The 26,926-nt window shown below is 44.7% G+C and overlaps 1 protein-coding gene across 1 annotated transcript; it reads right to left on the bottom strand.

The window, feature by feature from the left end:
• RPS3A (ribosomal protein S3A) lies at positions 1-26,697 on the bottom strand. The gene is made up of 6 exons (XM_069631265.1): positions 26,443-26,697; positions 18,190-18,293; positions 17,151-17,338; positions 15,744-15,952; positions 5,723-5,832; positions 1-164 (listed from the first exon to the last, which is right to left on the bottom strand). The coding sequence occupies exons 1-6, from the start codon at positions 26,502-26,504 to the stop codon at positions 43-45; spliced, it is 795 nt and encodes a 264-aa protein (XP_069487366.1). The 5' UTR covers positions 26,505-26,697; the 3' UTR covers positions 1-42.
• Between the last annotated feature and the right edge of the window lie 229 nt (positions 26,698-26,926).

Raw genomic sequence — 26,926 nt, 5'->3', positions numbered from 1 at the left:
TTATATACATTTCATTTTATTTTGTACAGGCAACCAGCGTGTTCAGACAGATTCTTGCACTGGGGGTTCATAACCATCAGCTCGTTCCACTTTTGCACCAGTTTCATCTCCAGCAGGTTTTCCGGTGGTGCCACCTTCACCATGCAGCTCCATCAGTTTTCCCACTGAAAGAAAACAAGACAGTAAAGAATTTCCAAATTAGAGCAAATCACCACACAACTATATGCCATGTCCCAGAGTGGTGCCAGCACCTAGTAACTTAAGAGCATGCCGCAGAAATATGAACTACATCGGATCACTGCAAGGGCAGCAAAACACTACCAATGGTAGAAACAAACCCGCAGCCACGCCATGTCCCAATTAAAAAGTTAAGGGGTAGTTCTGGCAAGTCCAGTGACATCATAGGAAGTGATCATATTCTAAACAAAAACCTCAATTTGTCAATCCAAGTGAAGAAAGTGCAGAGGACAAATCGTTATTTGCCAAGAGAACAGATGTTCTAACAACATTATGGGTATAAAAATGTGCACACCTGTTCATACCATCTGTAATAAAAATGTTCTGCATGGCAGAACATACATTGGAAACACTAGATTCATAAGAGATCCCCGAGTATTTACAGCCAAGTCTGTGGCCACTCATCCAAGAAGATTCAAAACGCAGCTGCAGCCCCGTGTACTACTTCCATTGAGAGTCGAAATTTGTTTCGTTTTTTTTTTAAAAGCGACGGAAACTACCCTCTGAAACAAATAGTAGCAGTGTCTCCCATCGACTTGTGCCCTGCAAAAAGCTAGCCACCAACAATCTCGTCCACCACAGACAATTCCATGGCTGCTAAACGTCAACGTGGTGTAGCTCAAAAAACCTCGTACAGCATTAGAAACCTGCCCAGCTACTTGCATTCCAATCAAAACTAATTGTGGCTCAGGTGATTCTACAATTCCAAAGAGGAAGAACACTTGGTTAGAAAAATATCAAAACTTTGTATTCAGTTCAAGTTTAAATGTTCTACTAGACCAGCCTGATCCTTTCAACCTACTAGCCATGACAGGATGAGACTTAAGCCACCAGAACCACTCCGCCAAAGCAGTACAGACATGCAACTCAAAGGCTGTTATTGACCACATAATACCTATCAAAAAACGAGCCAAACATTAGGGAAGCACCCACCTCAAGGCACAACCATTTTGTTTGACACATCTTGTGTGACAGGCTTTGACAGTTAGACACCCTGCACATGGGTTTTCTGGGTACTACAGCTGAAAAGACACGCCAAACCAGGTAACTACGCTCAAGTGTTAACTACCTAAAAGCAGCAGCCAGTGGCCCTTCACTCAAAACCAGGTTTCACAACTAATGCTTTCCCTTATAAGTCCACAACACTTCCCCATATAACTCCACTAACCCCTTCATACCACAGCCACAAGAGTCCAACTGGGCTTCAGGATCAGAACTAGATTTAGCAACTACCCAGCACTGGAAACACTAGGTGCCAGGAGCTGCATTAGACCTCTACACTGGCGAATCATGCAGTCCAATCTGTACCCCAACCACCCATTTAGAAAACTACTGCTCATGCATCCCTACAGTCCACTAAAGTGTACCACCAAATCTGCGCACAAAGCAAACTTGTTCATAAGTCCTGTCAAAAAAATTCAGCAAGAGGGTAGACTGCATAGATGGCAAGCTTAAAAATTGTTTGCAGATTTGTATACTCCATTTCATGCTCGAGCAACAGTGAAACATGTCAATGTGAGGATGCATGAACTGTTGATGTCAGAGGTCCTAAGTGTCAGTTGGTTCTGAAAGGCTATTGGTCTATTACTCGATTTCTCCCCTCCAGCCCTCCCCCCCCGTTGCCCCCAATTAATTGCATTATTTTGCTCAAACACTAATCATTTTTACCATCAAACCAGATGGTGGGGGTTGGGACTGGCATGTCTGGTATTATGTGGTAAAACATTTGATTAAAATATCCATGCCAAAAAACCCACAAAAACCATTAACTAATCCTCTGCAAATCAAAGGATCTGGACTCTCCATTTGAGCCCGCTCAGGTGTATTTCAAATACTTGCCGTCAGGCAACTGTAGCAGAGGATTACATTTCCCCTTGTCTCACCTAGTGAGATCTCTCGTCTTCTTTACGAAAGTTACCCTGCTTTGCAGGGTACTTGAAGTCTGGTTCCGATTGGAACTGGAATCTCGAGCCGGGCCCACTGTCCAACTAAACTTCAGAAGTAGGGTCAAGGACATCTTGGACTGCATACCAAAGTCTAACGCAATCCCATGTGGTTCAGAGTTAAGACAGTGACTCCTTTGCAGTTTGACATTTACAATGAGGCCTTGATTCGGTCCCCACCCCAATGTCATTGTACCATATATCTTCGATTTATCACTTCACCCCTGTCCATTTACGTTTTGCCAATTCTCAGTCGATCTATCTCTGCCAATGTAACTGGGCCAAGGACAGCAGGCAGAGCATTATTGAGATTTGGACTGGCAAGAATAAATCACTCCATGTGGCCAAGAAGGTTTAACATCCCTTCACTAGATGGAAAGACATTTATTAAGGTGCAGGGCAACACCACTAGGTGGGGACCCATTGACCAGAATAGGTGGTCACATTTGGAATTGGACATTACGGACAGACTAAAAACTTTGGACATTCATACGGCAGGATAAGTCTTGCAGAAGGCCTAGTCGCGCTGCAAGAACTTTGTCAGATGACCAGTGAAGGATAAAGATAGGGCATCTCGAGGGCAGGATAGTTGGTGGGGGTTCCAGGTAGACTGCCATTAGTTGCAAGCCAAATAAATGGCTGCTTGCCATGACCCAAAATGAATGCGCAAGTCTGGCTTCACTGACAGGGAATCATGCAAGCACCTTCTCTGCTCTTTTTGGCAGAGCAGATTCAAGCCAGGAGTACGATCCTGAAGACACTCCTTCCTGCGAGTTCAGAAGCAGTCCTATTCTAAACATTTCAGGTTTAGAGACTAAAAAGCAGACTCCATTACAGTCTGGTGTCTGCTGGACATCATGATGCTGTGAGCATATACTGTCACTTGGGATGAGCAGCCGGCCTGCAGTATACCCACCAGGGGTGAGAATTCATCAACGGGTCTGCTAGCGACGGTACAATTTTAAGTGAGCTATGCACGTTAATGACCCTTGGTATTTACAGCCAGGAACACCGTTTTGAGATTCATCAACCCCAATGGACAGCATTAGCTAGAGAAGCGATACATTTCCATTCAAAACAATTGGAAATCTAGCACCAGAGGTATGAATTCAGATTTGGGGTCAAAATCAGTGCTCAGTGTGTAGAGATTCACAACTTTACCTCACGAGGCCAAACAAGTGTCTGGGGTTGGTACTCTAGAGAATTGCATTTTGTTACTGGACTGCCCGGGATGGAGGTACCAGACTGATGAAATGATCTTCTCTAGGAAAGGTACAATGAGCTAAAATATGGTGCAAGATGCACCTGCGTAGAAAACCTACCTATTGAACATGTTCTTTCTTTGTTCTCAAGAGGGCCTACGACATATCTGCTAAAGTCCCAATACACCAAGCAGAACCTACCAGTGTAATAGTTGCCAATGAACATCACACCAGTCCACTCACAAGAGTAAGTAACTACTAAGTGGGGAAATCTCCACTGATCAGTAAGATCATGCCGTTACAAAGGCCCCAAAACGTTAGGAACGGGGACAGAAGCACCTTCCTGTACCCAAATGAAGAATGGCAGAAATGGTTTTGGCAAATTTAAAGGGATGGACTAGTAAAAAAAAAATTAAAAAATAGATAGGCAACATAAAAAAATACTAGCATTCTCCGTTTTAAAACTTCCTATGTAAAATTGAGCTATTCAAGCTCAAAATTCGCAAAAGCACGCACATGGGCGCATCCATTTTGTGAAATGGAGGCCCTCCTGTGCTGGCTTTTGCGGCACTAATAAAGGAAAAGCCAGCCAGCTGTAGTAAACAAAAGCTACCGCTGGGTGGCTTTCCCTTCATTAGTGCTGTAGGCGGAGGACGGGGACCGGAGACCAGAGCAGTAAAGCTGCAGCTGAATCTCGGTAAGTGCTATTTTTTTTTTTTTTTTAAAATAGCAAGCACTAGCTGCAGTTTTTTTTCTAAGTTTTCCGGGCTGGAGGAGCCCGGAAAAAATAAAACCGCAGCTTTAAAAACGTATTTATGTTTGCGGTCACTTTTGGAGCGACCGCAAACATAAATACAACATTTGTGTTGCAAAACGCTGCGGTTTTTCTTTCCAAGTTTCTCAGGCTCCTCCGGCTCGGAGGAGCCTGAGAAACTTGGAAAGAAAAACTGCAGCGTTTTCCAACACAACCGCGTGTGTTTCTGCCTGCTGTGGCTTTCACTTTGGGTCTCCGGTGCTCCCCTGGGAGCACCGGAGACCCAAAGTGATAGCCACAGCAGGCAGAAACACACGCGGTTATGTTTACATGCCGCGTAGTGTTTCTACCTGCAGCTGATTTCCCATTTGGGGCTCTCGGGCTCCCCGTGGGGAGCCCGAGAGCCCCAAATGGGAAAGCAGATTCAGGCAGAAAACGCAGTTGTGTTGAAAAACCGCAGCGTTTTCCAACACAATAACGTATTTATGTTTGCAGTTGCTTCAAAAGCGACCGCAAACATAAATACAATGTTTTTAAAGCTGCGGTTTTATTTCTAAGTTTTCCGGGCTCCTCCAGCCCGGAAAACTTAGAAAAAAACGGCAGCTGGTGCTTCTTTTTTTAAAAAAAAATAAATAGCACTTACCGAGATTCAGCTGCAGCTTTCCTGCTCTGGTCTCCGGTCCCTGTCCTCCGCCTACAGCACTAATGAAGGGAAACCCACCCAGCAGTAGCCCTACAGCTGGCTGGCTTTTCCTTCATTAGTGCCGCAAAAGCCAGCACAGGAGGGCCTCCATTTCACAAAATGGATGCGCCCATGTGCTTGCTTTTGCGAATTTTGGGCTTGAATAGCTCAAAATGTTACATAGGCAACAAAAAAAATACTAGCATTCTCCGTTTTAAAACTTCCTATTTTTTAAATAAAATTTTTTACTAGACCATCCCTTTAATAGAATACTGTGCTGTATGAGGCCCTACAAAACGCTGCGTCAACCTTAGTGGAGTTTGAGACATCCATCCTGTTAAGTGCGAGATTATTTGCTTTTTCAACAATCAGTTGCTACTACAGACCACAACAGTGTGCCAAAAAGTTAATTTCTGAAAGGTTCATTCCTACCCTAAAGGCAGTATACTTGGAGCTACTGATAATGGCCAAGCGATGAACGAACATCAGCAATGGCTCCCACTCCTATACATCACACCATCATGCTTGAAAACTATATGCAGCAGTAACCAACTTCTCCCGTCTTATCACCCCAGCACAATTCCCCCCCCCCCCCAACTATAATAATCTAGTGGGCAAGTCATAGGGTCGAGGGAGCAGGAGTGATTAGTTGTTTCAGGCTCGAAGTCAATTATTTGAGGGCAATGAAGAACCCCCCCCCCCCCCAGTTCAATCTGGTGTACATTTGGGAGGGTTGGACTAGCTTTATATGTAGGTATGGCTAATGTCGCTATGTCAGTCAGCTTGTCTACATTTCGTTTTTTGGGGGAGTGACGCACGTGGCTGGACGCAAACAATTTGAAGACAGCTCAAGCAAAGGTCTCGAGTTAAACATTAGATCTTGTTCACAATATCAAACACTTACATTCAAACTTCGGCTTTTTCAGCATCTTAACCTTGCGTACATAGACATCATGAAGTGGGTAAATCGACTGGCAAGCCTTTTCAATGTCTTTGCCAACACTGTCTGGGATCCTAAAACAAAAAAAAGTTACTAAGCAAGTCAAAAGGTTAAAAGCTTGAACATTCAAAATTGGTTTTACATAGCTCCACTTATACCTATTTGGCAAGCCTCTTGGTGCATGTATCGAGATCGGGCGGTTAGTGGGAGAAACGGCAGATGCAAGTCCAAAAGACATTACTGCGGCTTTGTGTTGTCATTTCCTTACCCAAGCATTGCCTACTGAGGACTCTTGGAATTTATCCAAAGAGAGTGCCCCAGCACCCCCTGTACAGAACACCACCAAGAAAGCTAGGCTCTAGGAGAAGCAACACAAAAGTATGCCAAAAGTTCACCACCACTCGCCAAACCCACTAAAAACCACAAAAAGGCAGCTATATATATATGTGTGGATGGGCATAACACCCCCCCTACCCCCATGCCAACCGTTGGCATTTTTTGACCCGACCAACACCCGCATTAGGTGAAGTCAGTCATTGCATGCAGAGTAAACTACAATCATTTTGCCAGACAGTCCCACAACTGCCGAATGCCCAGAAAAAAAGCATTTACACATATTCAGTCTGCTCTGTAAGGATGCTGCCTGCAGAGTATCAGCCACTTCCATTCCTTAAATAGTTATTCACCCCCAAACACCAGCATTGTGCACTTGACTTATGCCCGCCCTCCCTCCCACAAAGCTTCCTCTTAACTTTCAAAATAAAATCCCACGTTAGCAATCTATACTTCAAACATCTTCCCACTTTAATAGCAAAATCAAAACTAGGGCTTCAGCTCACGATTCACATAAATCCCCAACAACCAACACTCGCACTGAGTTTTCATGCAATAACTTGCATGACATACACTGCCAACAACTTACTTTCTCCACCTTACACACGAAAACCGAAGTTAAGACCCGCTCAAGAGACTACAAATAACTACCTTATCAAATGACAAGCCATAGGCCAAGATACATTCGCAATACAAGCATAACCATTTCCTCTTAGTAATGCAGAGTAATTTGTCCAACAGCACAGTGAAACCGTAGACTCAGCTCAGGGTACGCACCAATCTTCATTGCCAGCAGCTTCCACCAACCAAAACCATCCAACTCCTTCATATCCAGACCACATGTAACCATGCAAAACGCAATGGATGGTACAAATCCTAACATCAAATCCAATAAAATCAAATTCATTTGGCCAGCCACGAGCAATAGCACGCCTCTTGTGGAAGACCTTATTGCCCCACCCAAATCACACCGAGACTAGCCCAGAACACTCAAAGGGGTCAGGGGCATTGATGTTACAACACAAATATCCAGAAGGTTTGTTATTGCCTGGGTAAATTGAGTTTTGTTCCTTAAAAAAACGTAAACAAGCAGTGATGAAGCAAACCATTCATGCGGCAGACAGGATAGGCACTTCCATTATACTAATTAGCACAATTATGTCAGACAGCCACATTCTGCTTTTAGCCTGTGTCAGCCATATTCTTCTGCTTTCAGCTTAACTGCATCAGGTACCCATATTCTGCTTTTAGCCCAACCATGTCAGGTGGCCATTTCCAGATACACCCTATAGTTCGCTGCACCGGATGGTTGTCATTGTGCCTGCAGCCAACCTGACCTATGCAGTTAAACTGGTGCTGAACTGCCATACACCATAGCCAGCCTCCAAGGCGCCATCACCAAAGTTAGCCTGAGTTATGTTGTGCAGCGCACTGTGCCATAACCACAGCACCACACCAATCCCTAAAATGATGCCAAGACTGCACAGACGGGATTTTAAAAAAAAATTTAATAACACAAGAAGATAGTGGCAAGATGATTTACACCCCACATTAATTTCAGAAAAAAGCCAAAAAACCAATTTACCAAAAACAAAAATCATTGCAAAGGAAAAATTAGCAGTGTTGCATAGCAATTTGCTATGCAATTCTGTAGGTTTGCTAATCAAATCTGCACTTGTGTAGCAAAGTTAGCTATTTAAGTTGCCCTCTTCAATTAAATCACAGCTCGCCCTGCATTCCTCTCATCCTCGTTGCTCCCTTAAATCTTTCTCTGTTCACAAGTGCTAATGGAGAGAAAGTGCAGCAGTAATACTCTCCTCCACTTTTAGTGCCAAGGCATGTGTGGGAGTGCTAGGCAAGAATGTCTTTTTTCAAATAATTGCAAACCAGAAATAATCGGGATGATACTTTTACTAAGCTTTCAATGTCCTGTCTGGCAAAGACCACTATGCGTCAACAGTATATTTTTTTAAAAGACAATCTTGAAATTCCATTCCTGAAATGTAAGTTGTTACATAATGCAAAATTACAGTATTGATACTGTAAACCACTGCATCATCTCCAGTAAAGTTTAGGTTAGTGTTCTAAATTTCATAGTGTCAACTACAATTCATTTTGTTGGGGGAGATGCATCATATTGACAAGTGAAAACTTTTGAAAATGTACATGATCCAATGCTTTTGATGGCAAACCTAGTTCTGTAAACTGCAGGTTGAATACATCTTGCAACTGGCGGCACTCCCATGAGTGAACCCATACTCACTGACATTTTATCAAATCACCCTGTTGCTTTATACCAGGTAACCTGAAAGTGAGATGACCACAAACTACAATATTCGACCTAGTTTGCTCATTTGCCTGCCTGCTATGCAATCCACTCTGCTAAGTCTTTCTTGCCTCTCATATAACGAATACACTATGCAAACTAGATGCTTATGCAAAGTAGTGATCAATAGTTCCATCCAATCTGTACATCTACTGCAATACCAAAAACTGTAGTAGGCCTCCTGAGCTTGCTTCGCTTTATGTTAATTGCACCTGCAGGAGACAACTGTTTTTAGAGCCTTTATATCTTATGTATTTGTGTCCATTCATGCAGCTAACCTACATTTTACACTCATCTAAGGCTCGCAAAGTCTTTTTCCCCCACTTGCATAGTCAAGCTGATTTTATGAAGGGCGAGTAGCATTTGCAAGTGATGTTTAAAACCTTTAACATTTACTTTGTTTGCAGTAAACGTCAAATAAATGCCAAAGGTTTCACTGTGCATGGCGGCCTCTGGGTGGTAGCAGTGTTCCAAACATAAAGTGGGTTTGTACTGACATGCAGTTTTACAGGTTTCAATTTGTTGTCCTCCATTGCTTTGGGTAGAGTATTTCTCTTAGGTTGAATAGGTAAACCAAGTTGCCCGATGTGCAGGTCTAGCTGAAGCATTTGCAAGGCCTGACTCCTAATATTTCAGCGGTACGCAAAACTGATGTATTTTTGCTCATTTCATGTCTTGGGTACAAATAACTTCTGTTGACATTAAAAATATTAGTACAAAATTGCTAATCAAATGGGTGTTTGCTAATCAAAAAAGAATTAGCAAACTCTGCTAATCAATTTTTGAAAACTAATTTATGCCTTGCATTGGGACCATAATTATGGTGACATTTTTTTTGTTTTTTTATCTGCCGCCCCACAAGATTGACTACTGCTCCTGTGAATGGTGTTTCTGTAGCCCAAAGCCTGGCCTATCACAGGCCGTTTTGAGTAGACTAGTCTAAAAGGAAACTTATACCAAAAAGTAGTACTAGGATGACAAAAGCCACCAACACTCAGAACTATTCATCGTAAACAAGATGAGAAATCCCCGGGCTGCAACACCACCTATACCTTCCCAAAAATGATGCTCTCAGATGAAGGATAAAAACAGACCTACACCGGCTCATACAAAGTAGACCAATCAACCAGACTCTGCTCCATCCTCCATCTAGGCCAGGACCACACAACAGGCTGAAAAGCTTTGGACAAATATTCAATAGTAAGACTCCACATGGTAAAAAAATAAATAAAAGCAAGGTAGGCTCCCAATGGTCCCCTGCCCACCAGACATCAATAAATCAAACCTTACATAGGGCACACCATCGAAATTCTACTTAAACCCTTCAGCACTCAATGGGGAGAGTACTGCAAGCATTCATATCTGCATACAAACCACTACTCATGTGCACAACAGGTGACGTGGAACCCTGTCAAACTACAGACAGCTCTCAAACATTCACCATCCATCAAAAATACTAGAGACCCAGGTCTACGAACAAACACTGGAACATGTGGAAAATCACCAACTACTGGACCAGGCACAAGGCGGCTTTAGATCCATGAGCAGGACAGACAGCGCTACTCTATATGGGATGACCTAAAGAACTCACTGATACTATTAGCAGTATTTAACAGTCAGCCATAACATTGCCATCAAGAGATTGGAAGAAATAGTGATCAACATGGCGCTGCTCTGGATTAAATCTGTCCGAAAGAACAAACAGCCTGGGTAAAACCATTCAGATACAGACCGCAGGACAGCACATTCGAATACCACAAGGATCTCGACTACATCTATATGATGCCACTAATCAAGCTCATCAAAAGAGACGGCTTCACCTGCTACAACTACACAGGGCACCCAAAAATCAGCAATGAACAAGGGGAGAAACAACGCTGATAAACTGTTTCAAAGAACTCTACCAATGAATGCACAACAACATCAAAATCAACCCGGGCAAGACAGAAATGATTACATCCAACAACCAAGGAAGTAACCAGCACATCCCCTAGCCCACTATACTGGGAACAGCACCCACACAAGCCAATGTTGTAAAAAACCTGGGAATCCTAATGGACGAGCTAATCCTAGAACTGCAAGTTAAGATAATCAAGAAATGCTTCTTCTGTTTAAACACAACCAAAAAGATTCGACCATTACTCTCCTTCATGCACAAAACACTGGCCAGCATCTTATGTCCAGGATAGACTACTTGTACCACAGCTGAACGCGTTATCGAAAAATGTGGGCCCCAGCAACTGCTGAATCCTTAAGCGAGAAGTGTTTTTTCCCCCCCGGTAGGCCAAAACACCCGAATTTGGCAAACCAAAGTGCATTGGACGAGCGGGAAACTTAACCCCTCTTGGTTCCTGACCTAAACCCAGCAGACTGGTTTCCTCAAAACCATAGTCTGAAAAAAAACCCACCAAGGGGCGATTTAAGGTTTGTTCTGGAGTTCCCTTTGCCATTCCTTTATCTCATGAACGATTTAACACTGGTCTTGAACTCTGCTCCTTCGATCCACCTTTATTGGGAGACTCGTCTGTTTTTTGGTTCTTTAAGCTTCAGAAAGCCCATTTCTCCCTACGCAACTTTGACCTTTAAACAGGACCCTAAATCACTGAGCAAGTGGCTAGCACCCATGGTTCCACTAGCTCAGTTTACTCCATTGCAAATTGTTTTGGGTTATGTACACCGCAACACAATTGCAGCGAAAACCGCTGTAATGAGTAGGGGGATCTGTAGAGGCGGTGTGGGGTGGTTAAGGGTTGAGTGAACAAATGGCAAGACGTTCTTTGAAAATTATGCTCAAGTGTAGGATGGAAAGGAGGGAGGGGCGGAGAGCACGAATTCTTTGAAAAAACCCAGACACAAAATGCTTGGATTGCAAACAGATGGCATCTAGTTCTAACGGAAAACCCAATTTTGATGATTGAACCACTATAGTACCACCACTGTAGTACCACAACAGTTTTAACGGGAACACTGGGAGGACATTGTTTTGCAGCACAGTAGGTTGGCCCAGATGTAGACAACCACTTCCTGGAATGTGCCAACCAGTCTATATTAGCTGTGTGATCAGAAGAGTGTACTCAAGAAGGCCTGCGATAGATAGTCCAGGCCTTGGGTTACAGAAACACCATCTCACTACTGTGGAATATCAGATTAAAAAGATCCCTCATTCAATTGTATAGCAATTGTGGTCCCAAAACGATGTTGGTGTAACACCCTCAGAGTGACCAGAGTGCAAATTTGGGAGAAATTGAATTAGTTGTGAGGATGGCCAAGACCATGCTAGTCGCCCAAGTCTGACTGGCGTGTGGATGGGTGCAGGAGCGGTAAGCCATGAACTAAACTGGGTTGATAGTTTTAGGCAATTCGAATTTGTCGTTAAAGGTGGCTTCATCGGCAGCGGTGCAGTGCAATGGTGTTTGCAGGGCATGTAAAATGAGCTATGCCTTCCGCTAAATTACAAAGGCGCGGGGCTTGAGGGGGTAGAATGGGTTAGCTACACAAACAATGTTTACATCCTGGGTTCCATGTACAAAGAGCAGTGCTACGCATCGCCAAGATTCAAAAAGAAGAGCTGGACGTAATTTGAATAAAATTAGGGGAGCAGCCCCTGCTTGCCATTTAAGCTGTGATATTACGTTTTCTTCAAGATTAAGTTCTCTCTCATGGAAAAACTCAGCCCATTTCAGTTCTCACATGCAAACATCAAGCCAATTTGGGATACAGAATATATTTTTGTGCATGCCCATTGTCTGAAATAGCTGCTTAGATTAACTCCGACACAGACGTATCTACCTACATAATCGTAATATTCAGCTCCAAAACACAGGATGCTGAGGGTTAACTGGTTTGAAACCATTAGACAGTTTAGTTAATTTCTAATAAAAGCAGAACCATTTGCTTCACTGCTGCCAGTGAACTCAATTTATTCCAATTAAACTTGGCCCTGGACCTCACTCAACAAACTAGTCAAGTTTCCAGAGCGACCAGTGGTCCATCAGCTCCCAGTGATCAACTGATAGCACCCCACCCCCTCCAGTTACTTGTAACCCGGATGGTCAGTCAACACCAAGCTTAACCACCATGATCCCCTTGCAAGGGTATAGCCTTGGCTGCACGCAACCTTTACTATGCACATTAGTGGGTGGGCAGGAGAGGACAAAGAAAAGCTCTAGTCTCACCCAAAAAAAACAACATCAGCTGCTGTCCCCCCCCAACCCCAGAACGCAAGCAACACCAGGACAGTAAAGACTGCAACCTTTCACACAAATGCTGCGAGGAGTTGTGGCCCACAAGCCTCCCTGCGGTTGGAGACTTGCAAAGCCCTACCCTTCATTGTTCCCCAAAAGACACATGCAGCTGACTGAAAAGCAAAGGGCACACCATGTCGAAATCTGGTACCACTAACCATTGTTTTTTGCATGCTACCATTGTACCAGCACCATTAGTGCACTAGTGGAGATTGGCCAGGTGGGGTGGTGGTAGTGTTGGGACCCACAGCTATAATGTGGCCTGGGAGACAGATGTATAGAAGGCCAACATAGTATTGCGGCAGGGACAACTCAAAAAGCTATAGCCAAACAGTTCAAGGTAGGTGGACGAGTGTTCTAGGCCAAGTCTTACGAGGTGGTGAGCTTATGAAAAGTCAGGGAACAATTATAAATATACATGACACTGAAAAATATAGCAGTAATACCACACACACACACACTAGATACATATTTACAATCTCATTAGGGCTAAATACACATAAAACCCCTGTAAAGGAAGGTGGGTGTTCATATTAGCACTACAGGTCCACAGAGATACAATACTGGCTTCAGAGGCTTCAGAGGTCCATCCCAAAGGTGTATGGGGCATCGTGCCCAAAAGTTCCATACAGTTGTGAGGCTGGGAAAAAATGAAGATGGAGTCCAGTGAACAGATCCAAGTGGTAGAGGACAAGCTGTTTTAACTAACAAAAGTCTCCAAAGTTCAGAGTGCTTGTGCGAACAAGCAATGGCAGAGCCAAACTATTAAAAGCCACTAAAAAAAAAATTTACAAAAATTTTACTTTAAGAGTGAGTTAGGGGTTCAGGTAGGTATCGTTACAACTCACCACCCCGTACTCCGATTCTTCTTAGGAATGGACAGGTCTTCTGAAGAGGACCCCGAGGTAGATTTTCCGACGGTCAGCTTCATTTTAGCACATCTCCAGTCGGCGACAAATGCTGGTTTAAAGTATTCAGGTTAAGAGCGCAGTAAATCTGGAAGCAGGGCCCCTCAGCACTGGACGCATTCGGATGACTGCCACCAATGCACAGCGACGCAAGAGGATTCACTTGCCACAGTCTTGACTTCGTCCCCCATCTCTGGTCCCCTTGATACTAATGTCATATTTCGCAGAGGTGAGTCTTGAAGCACAAGCGGAGGAACAACCCCCCCAAAATTTCATGCCTCAACCCGAAACCGCGCCAGCTACAGAACAGTAGCCCAAACGCTGAGCGGGTCAGTCCAGGGGCAGTTCCGAAGGCTGTAGGGAGAGCAGACGTTGAGAACGAATGTTCCCTCCAAGGGTCGCAGCTCCTTCGCAGGGCTACTGTAGATCACCAAGTATGCTTTCCTGGGCAGCCTTACAGGCCAGGAAGAAGGGGTAAAGACAAGGAATAAACGAAAAACCAGGTGGTACAGCCATGTTTGGACCCTAGCCACAGTTAGTAGCCAAACACATCAAGGCTAAAGTAAATTACAAAGAATATGAAAAAAGTAGCTGCTGCCACCAGCTTGTCTCTTTAGCACACCTAAAGTAACCAACAATCCTGAGTGTTAGTCTAAAGCAAAACAAAACGTGTTCCCCCATTTGTACTATGATACAAAGTTACCAAAAGTGGAAACAAAGTAACAAGACTAAGGGAAACATTTCCCCCAGTACCGACAGCCTGTAGGACATGCCAGTTTCCCCATGACAAATGAGCAAAGGCCAGTGTAGTGAAGTACGCAGCTGCACTGCAAAAAGAAGGTCTGAATTAAAAATAAAAGCAAAAGGTTTGGAGGTCCATAAATAGAAGGAAATGTGCAGTAAAGAGAAGTCTTCCCCCAACAAGTAGAGGTATAAAAGGCGTCATTAAAAGGTTGTCCTGACCAACAAATTAAGCTTTGAGCCCGTGGAAATAAATTTAATTTTCCCAGTCTCTGGCAGCACATTAGCTTGAAGGGGGAAGAAAAAAGTGCAGCTCGACCCAACAGCCCGATCAAACTTCCCACCACCATGTTTCAACCACATGCAGCATGACCAATTTGCTGAGTAGGATAGTTCGCCATTATAAAATGCCATATCACCAGTGTTAAGTCATCACAATCCAGAAGCTAGTTTCCCCGATTGATGCAGCACAGCGCTTTTCAGATGACTGACCAAGTGAAAGCGCCTCAGCAGAGCTTTTGTATCCTTGTTAATTTGACTCGGAATGACGACCATTGAAATAGTCCGAAGTAGTTTAAAAAGTAACTACATGGGCAAGGGAATGGGCAGAAGTATCATCCAGATATCACCATGACCAAATACATTTTGTTTAAGGCGCAGACCGAGCTCCAGAGCAGCAGAGTGCTGTCCAGGGTGTGGGTAAAAAGTACAGGAATTTTGCTTCCAGCTGAGAAATAAAACAAAATAAAGTGGATTTCTGAGTTGCCAATAACGTAGTTAAGCAACCATAGTCCAGGTAAAAGTTGTGGCTCCCCTTAAATAGTTCAGACATGGTTTGCAGTAAAAAACAAAAATGGCAGGGAGCTATACAAGATTACATTTTACTGTAAATCTATAATTTGTGTGGCCACCCCTTGGGTGATGCATTTCAACAATGCTTGTGAAACCAGGATATTTGTTCACTAAAACAAGTATCCAGCTGGGAGGGAACCACAAAAAGGGTGGGGCAGGAGAGCAAGATTGTGGTCCATTTAAATAAGCACATGGAGTTGGAGCGCTAGTATATATGCAGTTGTAACTAAATGAACACTACAGTGCGTCAGTGAAGGCACCAAAAAGCGATATGGGGTGGTTTAAAGAGTAGTGCACCTCCAAGGCAGGCAACCAGTAGAAAAATCTTATGCCCGCGCAGAATAAAAATTAAATGGTCTATATTCACTGACCAGTATGACCACTTCCCCCCCCAATTAACAGCATCTTTCTTACCCAGGTTCTAAACTGCTAAAAACGGGCAATACAAACATTGCGTACTTTCTTTATCACAAGTTCATCCATTATATGTGATAGATATCTTAAAAATAGCAGTTACTTGGGAATGGGGATACATGTATGGTCTAGGTATAATGCCAACAAAATAATGGCAAAAGACTTACAATTTGTTGACCACTTCTTTCAGGTCATTTGTCTGCACCTCACGAGTCATGATTTCCATCATCTTCTTACGGATCTGACGGACTTGCTGATGCTGGGCATACGAGGTTTTACGGATTTGATTATTGCGCTTCTTGGTGAAACCAACACAGAAGAGCCGCAGAAGGTAACCATCGGTAGTCTTCACATCGATATGAGCCTCAATCATAGTCTATTAGCATAAAGAAAGATGGTTTGCAACAAATCACAGCTGGCGCCCCAAGAACAAAAAGTGACTGGTTTATGTTAGAGATTAACATACAGTACAAAAAGCAAGTGAAGAAGAGTTTTGAGCAAACAAGGAGTTCCTTTTTTTTGTATGGGGCTGTGGTATTGGAGGAGTCAATATAGAAACAAAAGCAGGGTATACCCACCTCTACCACACACCAGTAATGGGAAAAACCTACTCGCAAGATGATAGTTCAGATCATTCAATTATATTCAAATCATTCAATTATATTCAAATCATTCAATTATATTCAAATCATTCAATTATATTCAAAAAAGGCCTCATATCAAAACAGACATTTTAATTCGTATATATCAGACAATATGCTCACAGAACATAAAAGTGCAGGTGTAACTTGAAGAGCAACACAACCGTGGGATCTCGCCCACAGGGAGAGCCGTTTTTAAATTAACTGCAAAAATTATTAATATGACGTGATGAACATCTGGATTTGATACTGCCTTAACTCATGTTGGATAGTTACCTAGTTGAAGTAACTGCTACTAACATCACTTCGACATTCATATGAATAATTTTTGCAGTTCATTTAAAAACAGCTCATTGTGGGCGAGATCCCAGTGTTATTGTGTTGCTTGCTCTTCAAGTTACACCTGCACATTAGTGTTTCATGTGAGCATATTGTCTGATATATATGTGAGCATATTGTCTGATATATACGAATTAAAATATGTCTGTTTTGATATCTTTTTTATAATTTAATGATCCGAACTATCTTGTGATTAGGTCTCCCCCCCTACCCACCCATTACTGAGGTGGGCAGTTAGTGGTATACCCTGTTTTTTTCTAGTACAAAAAGCAAGCCCTTTACCCTCAGGAGAAAAAACGTGTTAAAAAGTTCACTTTGCGATGAAGGATTGTCCTTACACTACCATCCCACAGAACAAAACCATGGCAGTTTACAGTTTGACTCGACGTAGCCAAATACTAAAAATGCAATTACTTAATTTCCTCATAATTCATCCGTACATTTTGTGGTTATCAGATTCATATTTATGGTAGGTTACACCCAGATGTATGTCCTAGAGCACTTGGATAACTGATGGCAAGAGTAGACCGTGTTTTGTACTGCCCTTATTCACAAACACGAGTTAAACTCTTGCAGCATTCTGACAGTACTCACCTGCCATTTTTTGACCATGGAGCACATCTTGTCTCGTGTGAGGTCCATACCATGGAAGTTTGTGAGGCAATTCTTCCCTTGAACATCTTCTGTAATCAGCTTAAATTTCCGGAAGGCAACTTCATCATTCTGCAGATCAGCGAGACTCACCTCAAAAACACGACCTTTGAGACCGTCTGAGGCAATTTCTACGGAGAAAAAAAAAAAGTCTGCTTGTGAGAGCAAAAAGACTTGCTGATAAGTTATGTGCCCCAATCCACTGTGGATATTATACGCTGCATTTCATGGCGTTTGAACAATCTATGGGCAATATCTCATGACTGATTAGTAAACACCACAAAGTTAACGAAACATTTCAAATCCAACACAATCTAATTTAGACAAGTGGAAGCCTTTAGAAAATGCCATTTAAGCACAGCATATTTGGCACTGAAAATTATGGGCATTTGCAACTATAAACCCGAGTAGGCATAAAAGTCAAATTGAAGGAATTTGTATTTCATACAACCAAAAATTATATAAATGAGCAGGGGGTTACATCAGAGAAAATCAGAGAATTTTAATAGGGTAGATTCGAAAGAAGGTAGAGTTGAAGATTAGTTTGGAAAACGCAAAGAGTAGAAATGAAGTGAAAGGCAGAGCATTCGAGTTTTTAGGCGCCAAGTGAGAAAAAAAATCGTTGGCACAAGGGGAGGGGGGCTTAGGAACAGTCAAGAGAAATAGATTGAGATTGCAAAAAGACAGAACGAGAGAGGAGGTGAAGAGGGCCGGGCCATGTGTGCATTTGAAAACAATCGAAATAAAATTATACAAAAGACGGGATTCGAAGGGAATTAGTGGATGTAATAGAGGACCGAGGGGGTACAGAAAAAAGGAGACAAACAGATAAATAGCGTGAAAAGCACGGCCAATGTTGAAACAGAGTATAGAGGCAGAAGTGGGCAATAGAGTAAATATGGAGGGAAAAGATAAACGCCCAGGTTGCGCACCAAGGTTGAAAAGGAAAGAAGGGGGTGGGGTCAGGAATCAGATTACTTACTGGTTCCCTGGGTTCTGGTGACTAGAGTCTTCCCAATGTTTCGAATATTAAACATTGCTGGAGCCTTCACATCATACCAGTCCTTTTTAGAGAAGGGGTCAACGCTAGCAGGGAGAAGCAGAAAGAAGATTGTGTTAACACCCAAAACGGTCAGTTCTACAGTTAAAGCAATCCTAAACGCTCGCCTTTGCTAACATTTGAAGAGTTAACCTTTAGTTTAATGTACTCCTGACCAGCTTCAAATCAAATCACATTTCAGAAGGTTTTTATTCCCAAAGGTCACTAAAAATATATAGACCTCCCAAACCCCCAGAATGTGATTGGAAGCGCACAGTTTCAGGCAAGATTTGATTGTGCTCATCCAAGTTGGAACACTAAAAAAGCATTGGCAATGCCAAAAGTTTGGGTTTTTGCGCAGGCATGGGAAAGGCACTGGCCAGGCACTGCCCTAGTGATATTACCTGGCCATTGATGCTAACGGGTGCAAAATAGTTAGTGTATCTTGGCATCTAAAGCCCATCAAATGCAGACTACATATACACCAACCAAAACTGTCGTTTTGCCAATGCTTTTTTTTTTACCAAGACCAGCGAAGAACACGCATAGTGCTTATAGACAGGTTGAAGGCAGACCTCGTTAATACATTTTTATTACACCTGTAGCATGTTGACAGCTCCAAGTCAGCAACTCTTAGAAGACTGCTTGGTGGGTGGGGGGGAACAGACCGGCAATTTTGAGTACAAAGTTTGATGGGAAAGGCCATAGACAGTCAATGAGTGGACAAAAACACAAGCTTTGTATCCCTCATATGCCATTCTTTCACCCCGACCCCCCAACTGGACTCAAATTAAATAGTTTGGCCTATATGTGTTGATAAAGCACCACCTAATAGCCCAAACTAAAAAAGTGTGCAGCAAAACTAACAGCTTGTTAAATTGCCCAAGAGCATGCGGACATACTTCAAATGGAAACTACACTACAACAGTAGCAAGAAACTACATTTTATAGACTGGCAAAAATCCCTAACCTTGAACAGTGAATTCTTTAATACCAATTAAAACCCAAACTTGCCTGTGCTTCACAGTCTTAACTGGTGCATTCCCAGTGCATACTATGGTGCTCCAGCTAATTGCCTGAATGACTGCACATGTATTGTAAACATAGAGCAAGTGAAGCATTACCTCCACATCCACTCTTCCTGTCACGGTATTTACCACAGGACCCTCTATTTCCTATAACTCCCCCCCCCTTAAACCATGGCACCCAGTTTATATTTTCTCCCAGCGTGGGGCTCTGGGGAACTACTACTGCTGCCCCCCCCCTCCCATGGGGCTGTGTGTGGTCGGGCTTCAGTTCCCAGGCCCCCTGCAGTAAGGAGCTGGAATCCATGTATGCCATGGGGGCTGGGGGGATTTTAGTGTTCTCCAGTGAACTGGACAGAAACTCTGGTTTACACCTAGGGGATTAGATGTTTGTTCTTCCTCATTGGTGGGTTTCTCCTGGCCTGCAGTTTACATATGGTTGCTCGGCAGGTGGTTTTGCTGTGGATGCACACCATAGGAAAGCGCTCTGCAAAACTCAGGCACCTTGCCCCGTCCTCTTCCGTGTCTTGCTCTTGACAGGAGGAAAGAGAATATATCAAGGTATTTTTCCTTATCCCGGAAGGATTTTTGCTATGACATGGCCCTCTGCATGGGCACAAGTGCCGGCATTGGTCATGTTCATGAGCTTCATCTTCTGGCGTAGCGTCCTCTGTTGCTTCCTGTTCATCAGCTGACGCAGAAGAGAAATATCTGGACAGGGAAGAGGTTGAGTAACTGCTTCGTTTTTTTTCTGAGCCCTTGGTACCAGTGAAGGGGGCTGACCCAACTATTCCCCAGTTTAGGCATACCCAGAGGATAGGGTGGCCTTGTTTTCTGATATCCAGGCTAAGATCCTTCGTGAATGGCGTGACCCAGAGATGATTGCCATGCCCCTCTTTATGGCCATACCCTACCCATAGAAAGGGGTAGAGACGTTGCTCTCAGATTCATTTGAGGTTGATGGTATCCTTGCCAGCCTGGTGGGTCGCTCTGCTAGGTTTTTATTTATAAAGCGCCGGAGCTCACAGGCATGTTAGTCGAGGAGGAAGCTGTCTGGGACCCGGTGAACCCCAAGGTTAATTCCAGCTTCAAGAGGGTTCATGCTGTGCACAGCTGGCATTTAAACTGTGCTGAGCAGTTTTAGGAAGTTAAGGAAGGCCGTGCAAGGGGATTCTGACTGTGCCCCTCTGCTGGCTGACATGCAGCAGCAGGTTGAACTTGTGTCCGATATGGTATTTGATGGTGTGCGTGGCTCGGCCATGGGTGCTGGTGTGTCGGCCCTGAGGCATGTACGTCTGCGGGATCGGAAAAAAGTTTTAGAAGACGGCTGGCCTTACACTCCCTTTTGACTGCTCCAAACTTTTTGGTGATTTACTTGAGGATTGGACTGCCCTGGTTACTTTTAGCCCTGCTGGTGCGGGACGGAAGGCCCCTGTGGTTTCCATTAGCCATTGAATCTGTTTCCAAGGCATATGTGGCTTATGGCCTGCCCAAGTTCAGGGTTGTTCTACCAGGGGGTTGGTTGCTTCCTGGGCAGATGAGAGGGGGGGTTTCTTTACAGAAGATTTGTAGGGCAGCCACCTGGCCAGATCGGAGCATTTTCGTCGGCCACCATCGGTGTTATATCTCCCACTCTGGGGATGGCTCCTTCCGTCAAAAGGTGTGCGCTTTTGTTCTGCACTTTCTGGCTCTGTCTCATTGGGACCTCTCCCCGTTTTAATGCAATGGTATGCCTCATGAGGCAAGTACTGGGGCGAGGAAAAGTGGACGTGGAGGTAATGCTCCGATTACGTACCGGTAATCCTCATTACTTCTAGTCCTACCCTTCTGTGATGCTGGAAATACAGAGGGACAGGGCCTCTGTATCCTTGTCCTTTAATGCTTTTTATCGTGTGTTCCGTCGTGTTTTCCGTGCAGGAGTTCATGTGGGACTCCTGGCGGTGCAGCTCTTTCTTTTGGTTTGGTGAACGGACCCGTGGGATACCCTTATGGCACCCATGGGTGGGTGTACAACCCTGCGCCCCTAGTGTATGTTTTTGGGCACCTGTGGGTGGCCTGCAGAGCAGGGTATGGGCTGGTGGCAGCTCCATGCTGAAGTTGACAGGTGCGGAGTATCCTGCATTTTGGGATACCCTGGCCCTGCCATTGGGATCAGTTGATTCCTGATGGAAAAGATGGCCCCTGTGGCCTCTTGCTTTCTATTACCCATTACCTTGTTTTCCCAAAGTCCTGGGAAGCCCTGACTCCGTCCCTTCCTCCCGACTGGCTGTTGGGTGGAAATGCCATATATGGTGTTGTGAAGGCCCGGCCTGACTAGCTGGAGCCGTCCCAGTGATGTATGTTGTGGGTACCTCCTGTGGGTGGGACCTGGGTGAATAGTGTGTGACAAATATGCATTGTGTTGTGGATGTCTAGTATCTGGTGATTAACGACAGACAACCCTGCCCGAAACCGGTATGAATGCAGCTTGGAGTGTTGAATGGCTCGCGACTTGTCCCAATACACATAACTTGTTGTGAGTGTCTGGAGAGAAGTGAATGGCCTGAATACCTCGTGTGCCTGATTGGCTGCCTGCGTGAATGCCGTAGTCGTGATTGGATGCTTGAGTGTGACCCAGCAGAATGAATGGGAGATCAACAGTATATCTGGGGACCTCTCACTGCTAGGAATAGTGTTCAGAAGCTGAAGTCCACTACGACGAGTAACTGGACTAACTGACGCTTGACCTTGAAGCCCTGCTGGACGAGAAGAATTGCTGTTGCTCTCCTTCGCAATCTGAAAGCTGTTGTGCCTCCAAGGACTGACCCAGAGAGGACCTGGTAAGGCGCCCTCTTCCCGAGCTACGAGGGACCATCGTGCACAGCTGATCTTTGCCAACACTCCCTGGTAGACAGACCTTTGACAGGCTGCCGACCCGATACGGGGACTGCTGCCGAACTCCAAGGAGAAGCACTCCGACTGTTGTCCGCCACTGTCGACGACCGCCGTCCGGAGCCGCCGGGCTCCCGTTGGCCTAAGAACTTCCATTGATATCGGACGCTCTCGTCTGCATCGGCATCCGCTTGTCTCCCGCCGGAGAAGGCCCGACCGTCGACGAGCATCCACCGGTGGGTTTCCCGCCACCTAAAGACCACAGAGACGCCGACGACTCGACGCCCTTGCTGGGCCACAGTTCATCTTTTTGCGGTCCAGAACTATCGTCACCGAGGTGCCCCGCACGCCTCTTCCTTGCAGGACGCCAATGCTCTGTTGACGAGCACCGCTAGGAACGAAGCTGCCACTTCCCTGCCGTAGTTCACCCTGTTCACCGGATGTTAGACGACCCGTGACTCCTGCCTTAAAGGGAGGGCACTCAAGAAGGGCCGTCGATTCCCCGACACCGAACGCCAAGTTCCGACACCTCTCGACGATCCGTGGCTCCCGCCTGAAAGGGAGGCACTCAAGAAGGATCGGTCGGCGCATCAGAGAACTCTACTCCACCAGGTACATTGGGGGGGGGGGGGTAAAACCTTAACAGGAAGAAGTAAGACTATTGAACATTTGGACTGGGCTTGTGCTATATATCTTTATTTACAGGTTGCCCAGGTTGGGGGGGCGGGGGGGAATCTCCACACAGAACTGTGCCTAGCGGTAGGGGTCAGCATTCTGCCTATTGTTTCAACCACCTTACGTTCCTGCCCATCTCTATTGCTGGTTTACTCGTTATTGATCTGTGACATTTTAACCATACAGTTGATGCACTTTAATGAGATTCGATAACCTTGGTGGTACCACTTTAGAATTGTATATATTTATCATTATTGACTTCCGAGTACAAAGTGCGTTATTGTGATCGTGTACATACCTTTGAATATTAATTATATAAAGACTGTTTTCAGTAATACAGTGTGTGGACATTCCTTTGTGGGGGTTCGGGGACTACACTGTACTTAAGAACCAGCCTGCATCACCTCCTGATAAGCTAGGCCTTGATTGCTCGACCACGTACCAATAATAGAGAATCTTGGCTGGGGCCCTCTGTGCCTCTCCTCTACCATATAGAGAGCGAAGTACAGACACCCCCTACCAGTCTTTACACCTTCCTAGTGACAGTACCGACAACCCTCTCCCTCCAGGGAAGGTCCCATGCTCGGGCTTGGATATGTTAAACTGGAGGCCATGGTTTAAGGGGAGGAGTTATAGGAAATAGAAGGTCCTGTGTCAAACGCCTCATGTGGTAAGTAATGTGACGAGGAAGAGCAGGACCCCGAGTAATGAAGATTACCAGTAAGTAATCAGCATTTCCATGCACCATGTTCTGCACGCAGAAAAAAAATCTTGCCTTTCAGAAATTAGATCAAATTCAAGACCACCCCACAAGGTAAGAAGGAAAACAATCAAGGACTGCCACAAAATGCAACCGGAAATATCCCAAAACACCCACAAACGTCGCCCTCCAGCCTATACCTTACACACCCACCCCCAATTGCAGGACACAGTACGACTCAGCAACAAATTTGACCCGCCTGCCACATACACCGCCAAACCAGAACCCGTCACCATCTCAAAGCCCACCCTGCCTCTTCTCCGAGGAGGCACCAAGAAAGTACAACTAAAGAACCACTTTATACGATAACCACAATGTATATATAGAGTTGTGGATGGGTAGCAACTCTGCCAAGTTTAAAAGCCTGTGGTGAACAGGTTATCATCTAGGTTGTGCAAGGCCTCATCTGGTTACCCATCTACTCCGTCGCCACGGAACAGTACTGGGGGGCGGGGGGGAACACACGCAAAGGACAAACACTTCAGGCAAAAAATAAATCAAATGTAGACACCTATGGGATGCCTGTTGCCGCCCCTCATCCCCACACACGTGGGGTAACCAGGATATATTTAGAAGCATCTGTACGAACCAGTCACTTTCTACATAAGCCAAACACAAATATATCAAGGCCCTTCTGTCACGTTTGGTGGCTTGGCTGCAAGTAGGGGGGTGGACACGTGCAGGCAGTGTGGGACAGGACAGAAGCAGGTGTAAAACATGATGTTGACAGTTGAAGGTAAGCAGCTCTGGTGTGCCAATCTGCTTGCTATGAATAGGCATAGTATCCAAAAGAAATAACTCAAGATCCCAAAACCACAGCACTTGGGTCTGGCCAGCCCCAGGTATGGAAGTCAAGAGGCAGGGATGAACAGGAGAGCTTAGCCATGGTCCAATTAGTGTTGATGGGTTAACTTCTATGCATGTCACGAAAGGGCTGGACAGGGTGCAAGTTGGTAGGATAAGGTACTGCAACATCTGGCTGACCAAGGGTTTTTAACTACAGCTCCAAGCAGCTGTAGACATCAATGGTGAGGGATCATGAGGTGTACTACAAAGTATCAGGGGAGGCACAAATTGCTGACCCATGTGGTAGAGGGGGTGTGGGTGAAAATCTTCAAGGAAAACAGCCTGCACTACAAGACGACACTTGCAAGCAGGTCCCAATCGTAAGCTTACAGCACCAACGGCACAACGTACCCTATGAAAAACATTCAGTATCCTAGTTGGCAAATAACAGAATGGGCAAGCCCGTAATCTCCACATTACCATAAGCCAACGTAGACAAGAACTTGTTTCATTGAAAGGGCTGCCTGAAATATAGGGTCCAAGGCACCCATTTTGCTGGTTGACAGGCTGGGAGATGCCTCAAACCTCAACAGATCAGGTGCTGTGCTCAATGGCCGGCTCAAACAGACATCAAGCAAAGTGTTCCAGACATTTTTGCATTTGCAAGAGTCAAGTGGCAAATGAGAGCACCACAACGGGGATTTCTTCACCAATAAGCCTGTATCCAGAGCATTGGTTTACCACGTGTTTTACTGTATCACATTACACTGAAGAGAATTACAGGCCTACACTCGAGTTTACCAGGAGAAAGAAGACTGCCAATAAACAAACCCGTTTCAGGTTTGCAAGAACTGGAGCTACCCGAACAACATTGAACAGGAAGGACTGCTTTGCCTATACAACGCTAGAGCCGGCTGATATGCACTGGGAAGCTGGAAATAAAGAGAAAAACATCGAAACAAGACAAAGTATTCTTGAACAGCGAGTTCCCACGGGCACTTAAAATTCCATGGGGTCGCTTCAGCATGCCAGCATTAACTGGAAACGGATACAGAACAAGCCTTTTCAAAAGTATAACATGAAAAATAAGTTAGCAAAGGGCCCATCCCATACAAACGATTTTCTTATACACATTTAAAAACTGTTCAAGCAACTCCTACAGCAGAGTACCATAACCCGATCCCATGGAGGGTGGTAAACTATCCAGAACAGTTCGTCACTTCTACAACCCGCTTTTGCAATTATAGTAAATTACATATCTATATAAACATATTAAAAAAACACTATAGGTGTGTTGCATGCGTGTCAACACTATAGATTTGTTGCAGGCGTGTCACCACTGACACTTATTAGATACAAATAAAAAAAATAAGACCAGGACTTTAATACCGGAGCCGGTTCCTGTTAACATGCTTGTAAATGTATCTAAAAATCAGACTCACAAGCCTCTAGGGACATTTTACACAAACGTCCATGTACAACAAAAGTAAACAGTTCCAGCATTTTGAAAACTTGTTCTTTGAAGAAAATAAGCATATTCAACGTGTTGCAGTTTTAAACAGCTGGTCCTTTGCGGGCAAGCGAATACTGCAGCACCTACTAAAAAACGAGCAAGGACCGTTGAATGGGGCAATTCGGCACAGGCAGTGAACTGGTGTTAACTGAAGTCCTAGACTATAGTGGCAATAGCTAAACACAGCGGGTCAGGGTGAAGAGACCCTTATGTATGGAATTAAGGATGCAGCCGGGCACCCCGAACCTTGAAGACCAATGTAAGGCGTGCGCACAAGAAAAGCAGCCTAGGCAAGAGGCAACTTCTGCCGAACAATCTTTTTATTAAAAAAATACGAACTCCGAGACACCAAGGAAGCAGCGAGGTTGGAAACTATCTAAAACAGGCGGGACATACTCTGCAAAAATGCAGTCACAGAACGGCCCGCCATACTACGGAGAAGAGGATGGTAGCCAGGGCAATCCGCATTATATCCAAACCATCCGTGCTTCGCGCAAAGCGGGAGGACGACCGCGGCAAGGTAGGGAGACGCCGGCAAGCACAGCACACCAAATGCGTGAACTTACATCTTCTTCTTGGCACCTTTCTTGCCTCCTTTGGTCAGCCGTTTATTCTTGCCGACTGCCATGTTGGAGCTCAGGGAACGAAAGAGGAGGAAGTGGATATTCACGCGAGACTTTACAGGATCTGTGCAGTCGCTGCAAAGGAAGTCAAGAGAGCGAGATTATCGACACAACTACATCTACTACAGTGTCACCTGGCGGCTGGAGGACAAATTGCACGCCGATTATCAATAAGACATGAACTCGTTCCATTAAAAGAACGTTGTATGAACTCAAGACTGCATGTGAACACGGCGGCCATTTTTTAAAAGATAACTATTTGTTAATGTTAGGTATTTGTACCGCGCGCCTTCACCAACGGAGTTGGTCCCCAGGCGCTCAAAGGAATACATTCAATGGTATACTTTTGTATTTGGACACCTAAATAAATGCTTAATGACCACAGAGTAATAGGATTTATGTTATAAAGTTCGAGAATCATAATACG

Source organism: Ambystoma mexicanum, chromosome 6q (genome assembly GCF_040938575.1).
Source record: "Ambystoma mexicanum isolate Mex_15411 chromosome 6q, UKY_AmexF1_1, whole genome shotgun sequence".
NCBI lineage: Eukaryota > Metazoa > Chordata > Amphibia > Caudata > Ambystomatidae > Ambystoma > Ambystoma mexicanum.
Note: the sequence above shows the minus strand (reverse complement) of the source record. Positions and strands in the feature narration are given on the sequence as shown.

Coding starts and splice junctions, on each gene's coding strand:
- RPS3A (XM_069631265.1), bottom strand. CDS start 26,504: ATGGCAGTCGGCAAGAATAAACGGCTGACCAAAGGAGGCAAGAAAGGT. Junction 17,339..18,189: donor CACCAGAACCCAGGGAACCA/GTAAGTAATCTG, acceptor TTTTCTCCGTAG/AAATTGCCTCAGACGGTCTC. Junction 165..5,722: donor GAAAAAGCCGAAGTTTGAAT/GTAAGTGTTTGA, acceptor GTTTTCTTTCAG/TGGGAAAACTGATGGAGCTG.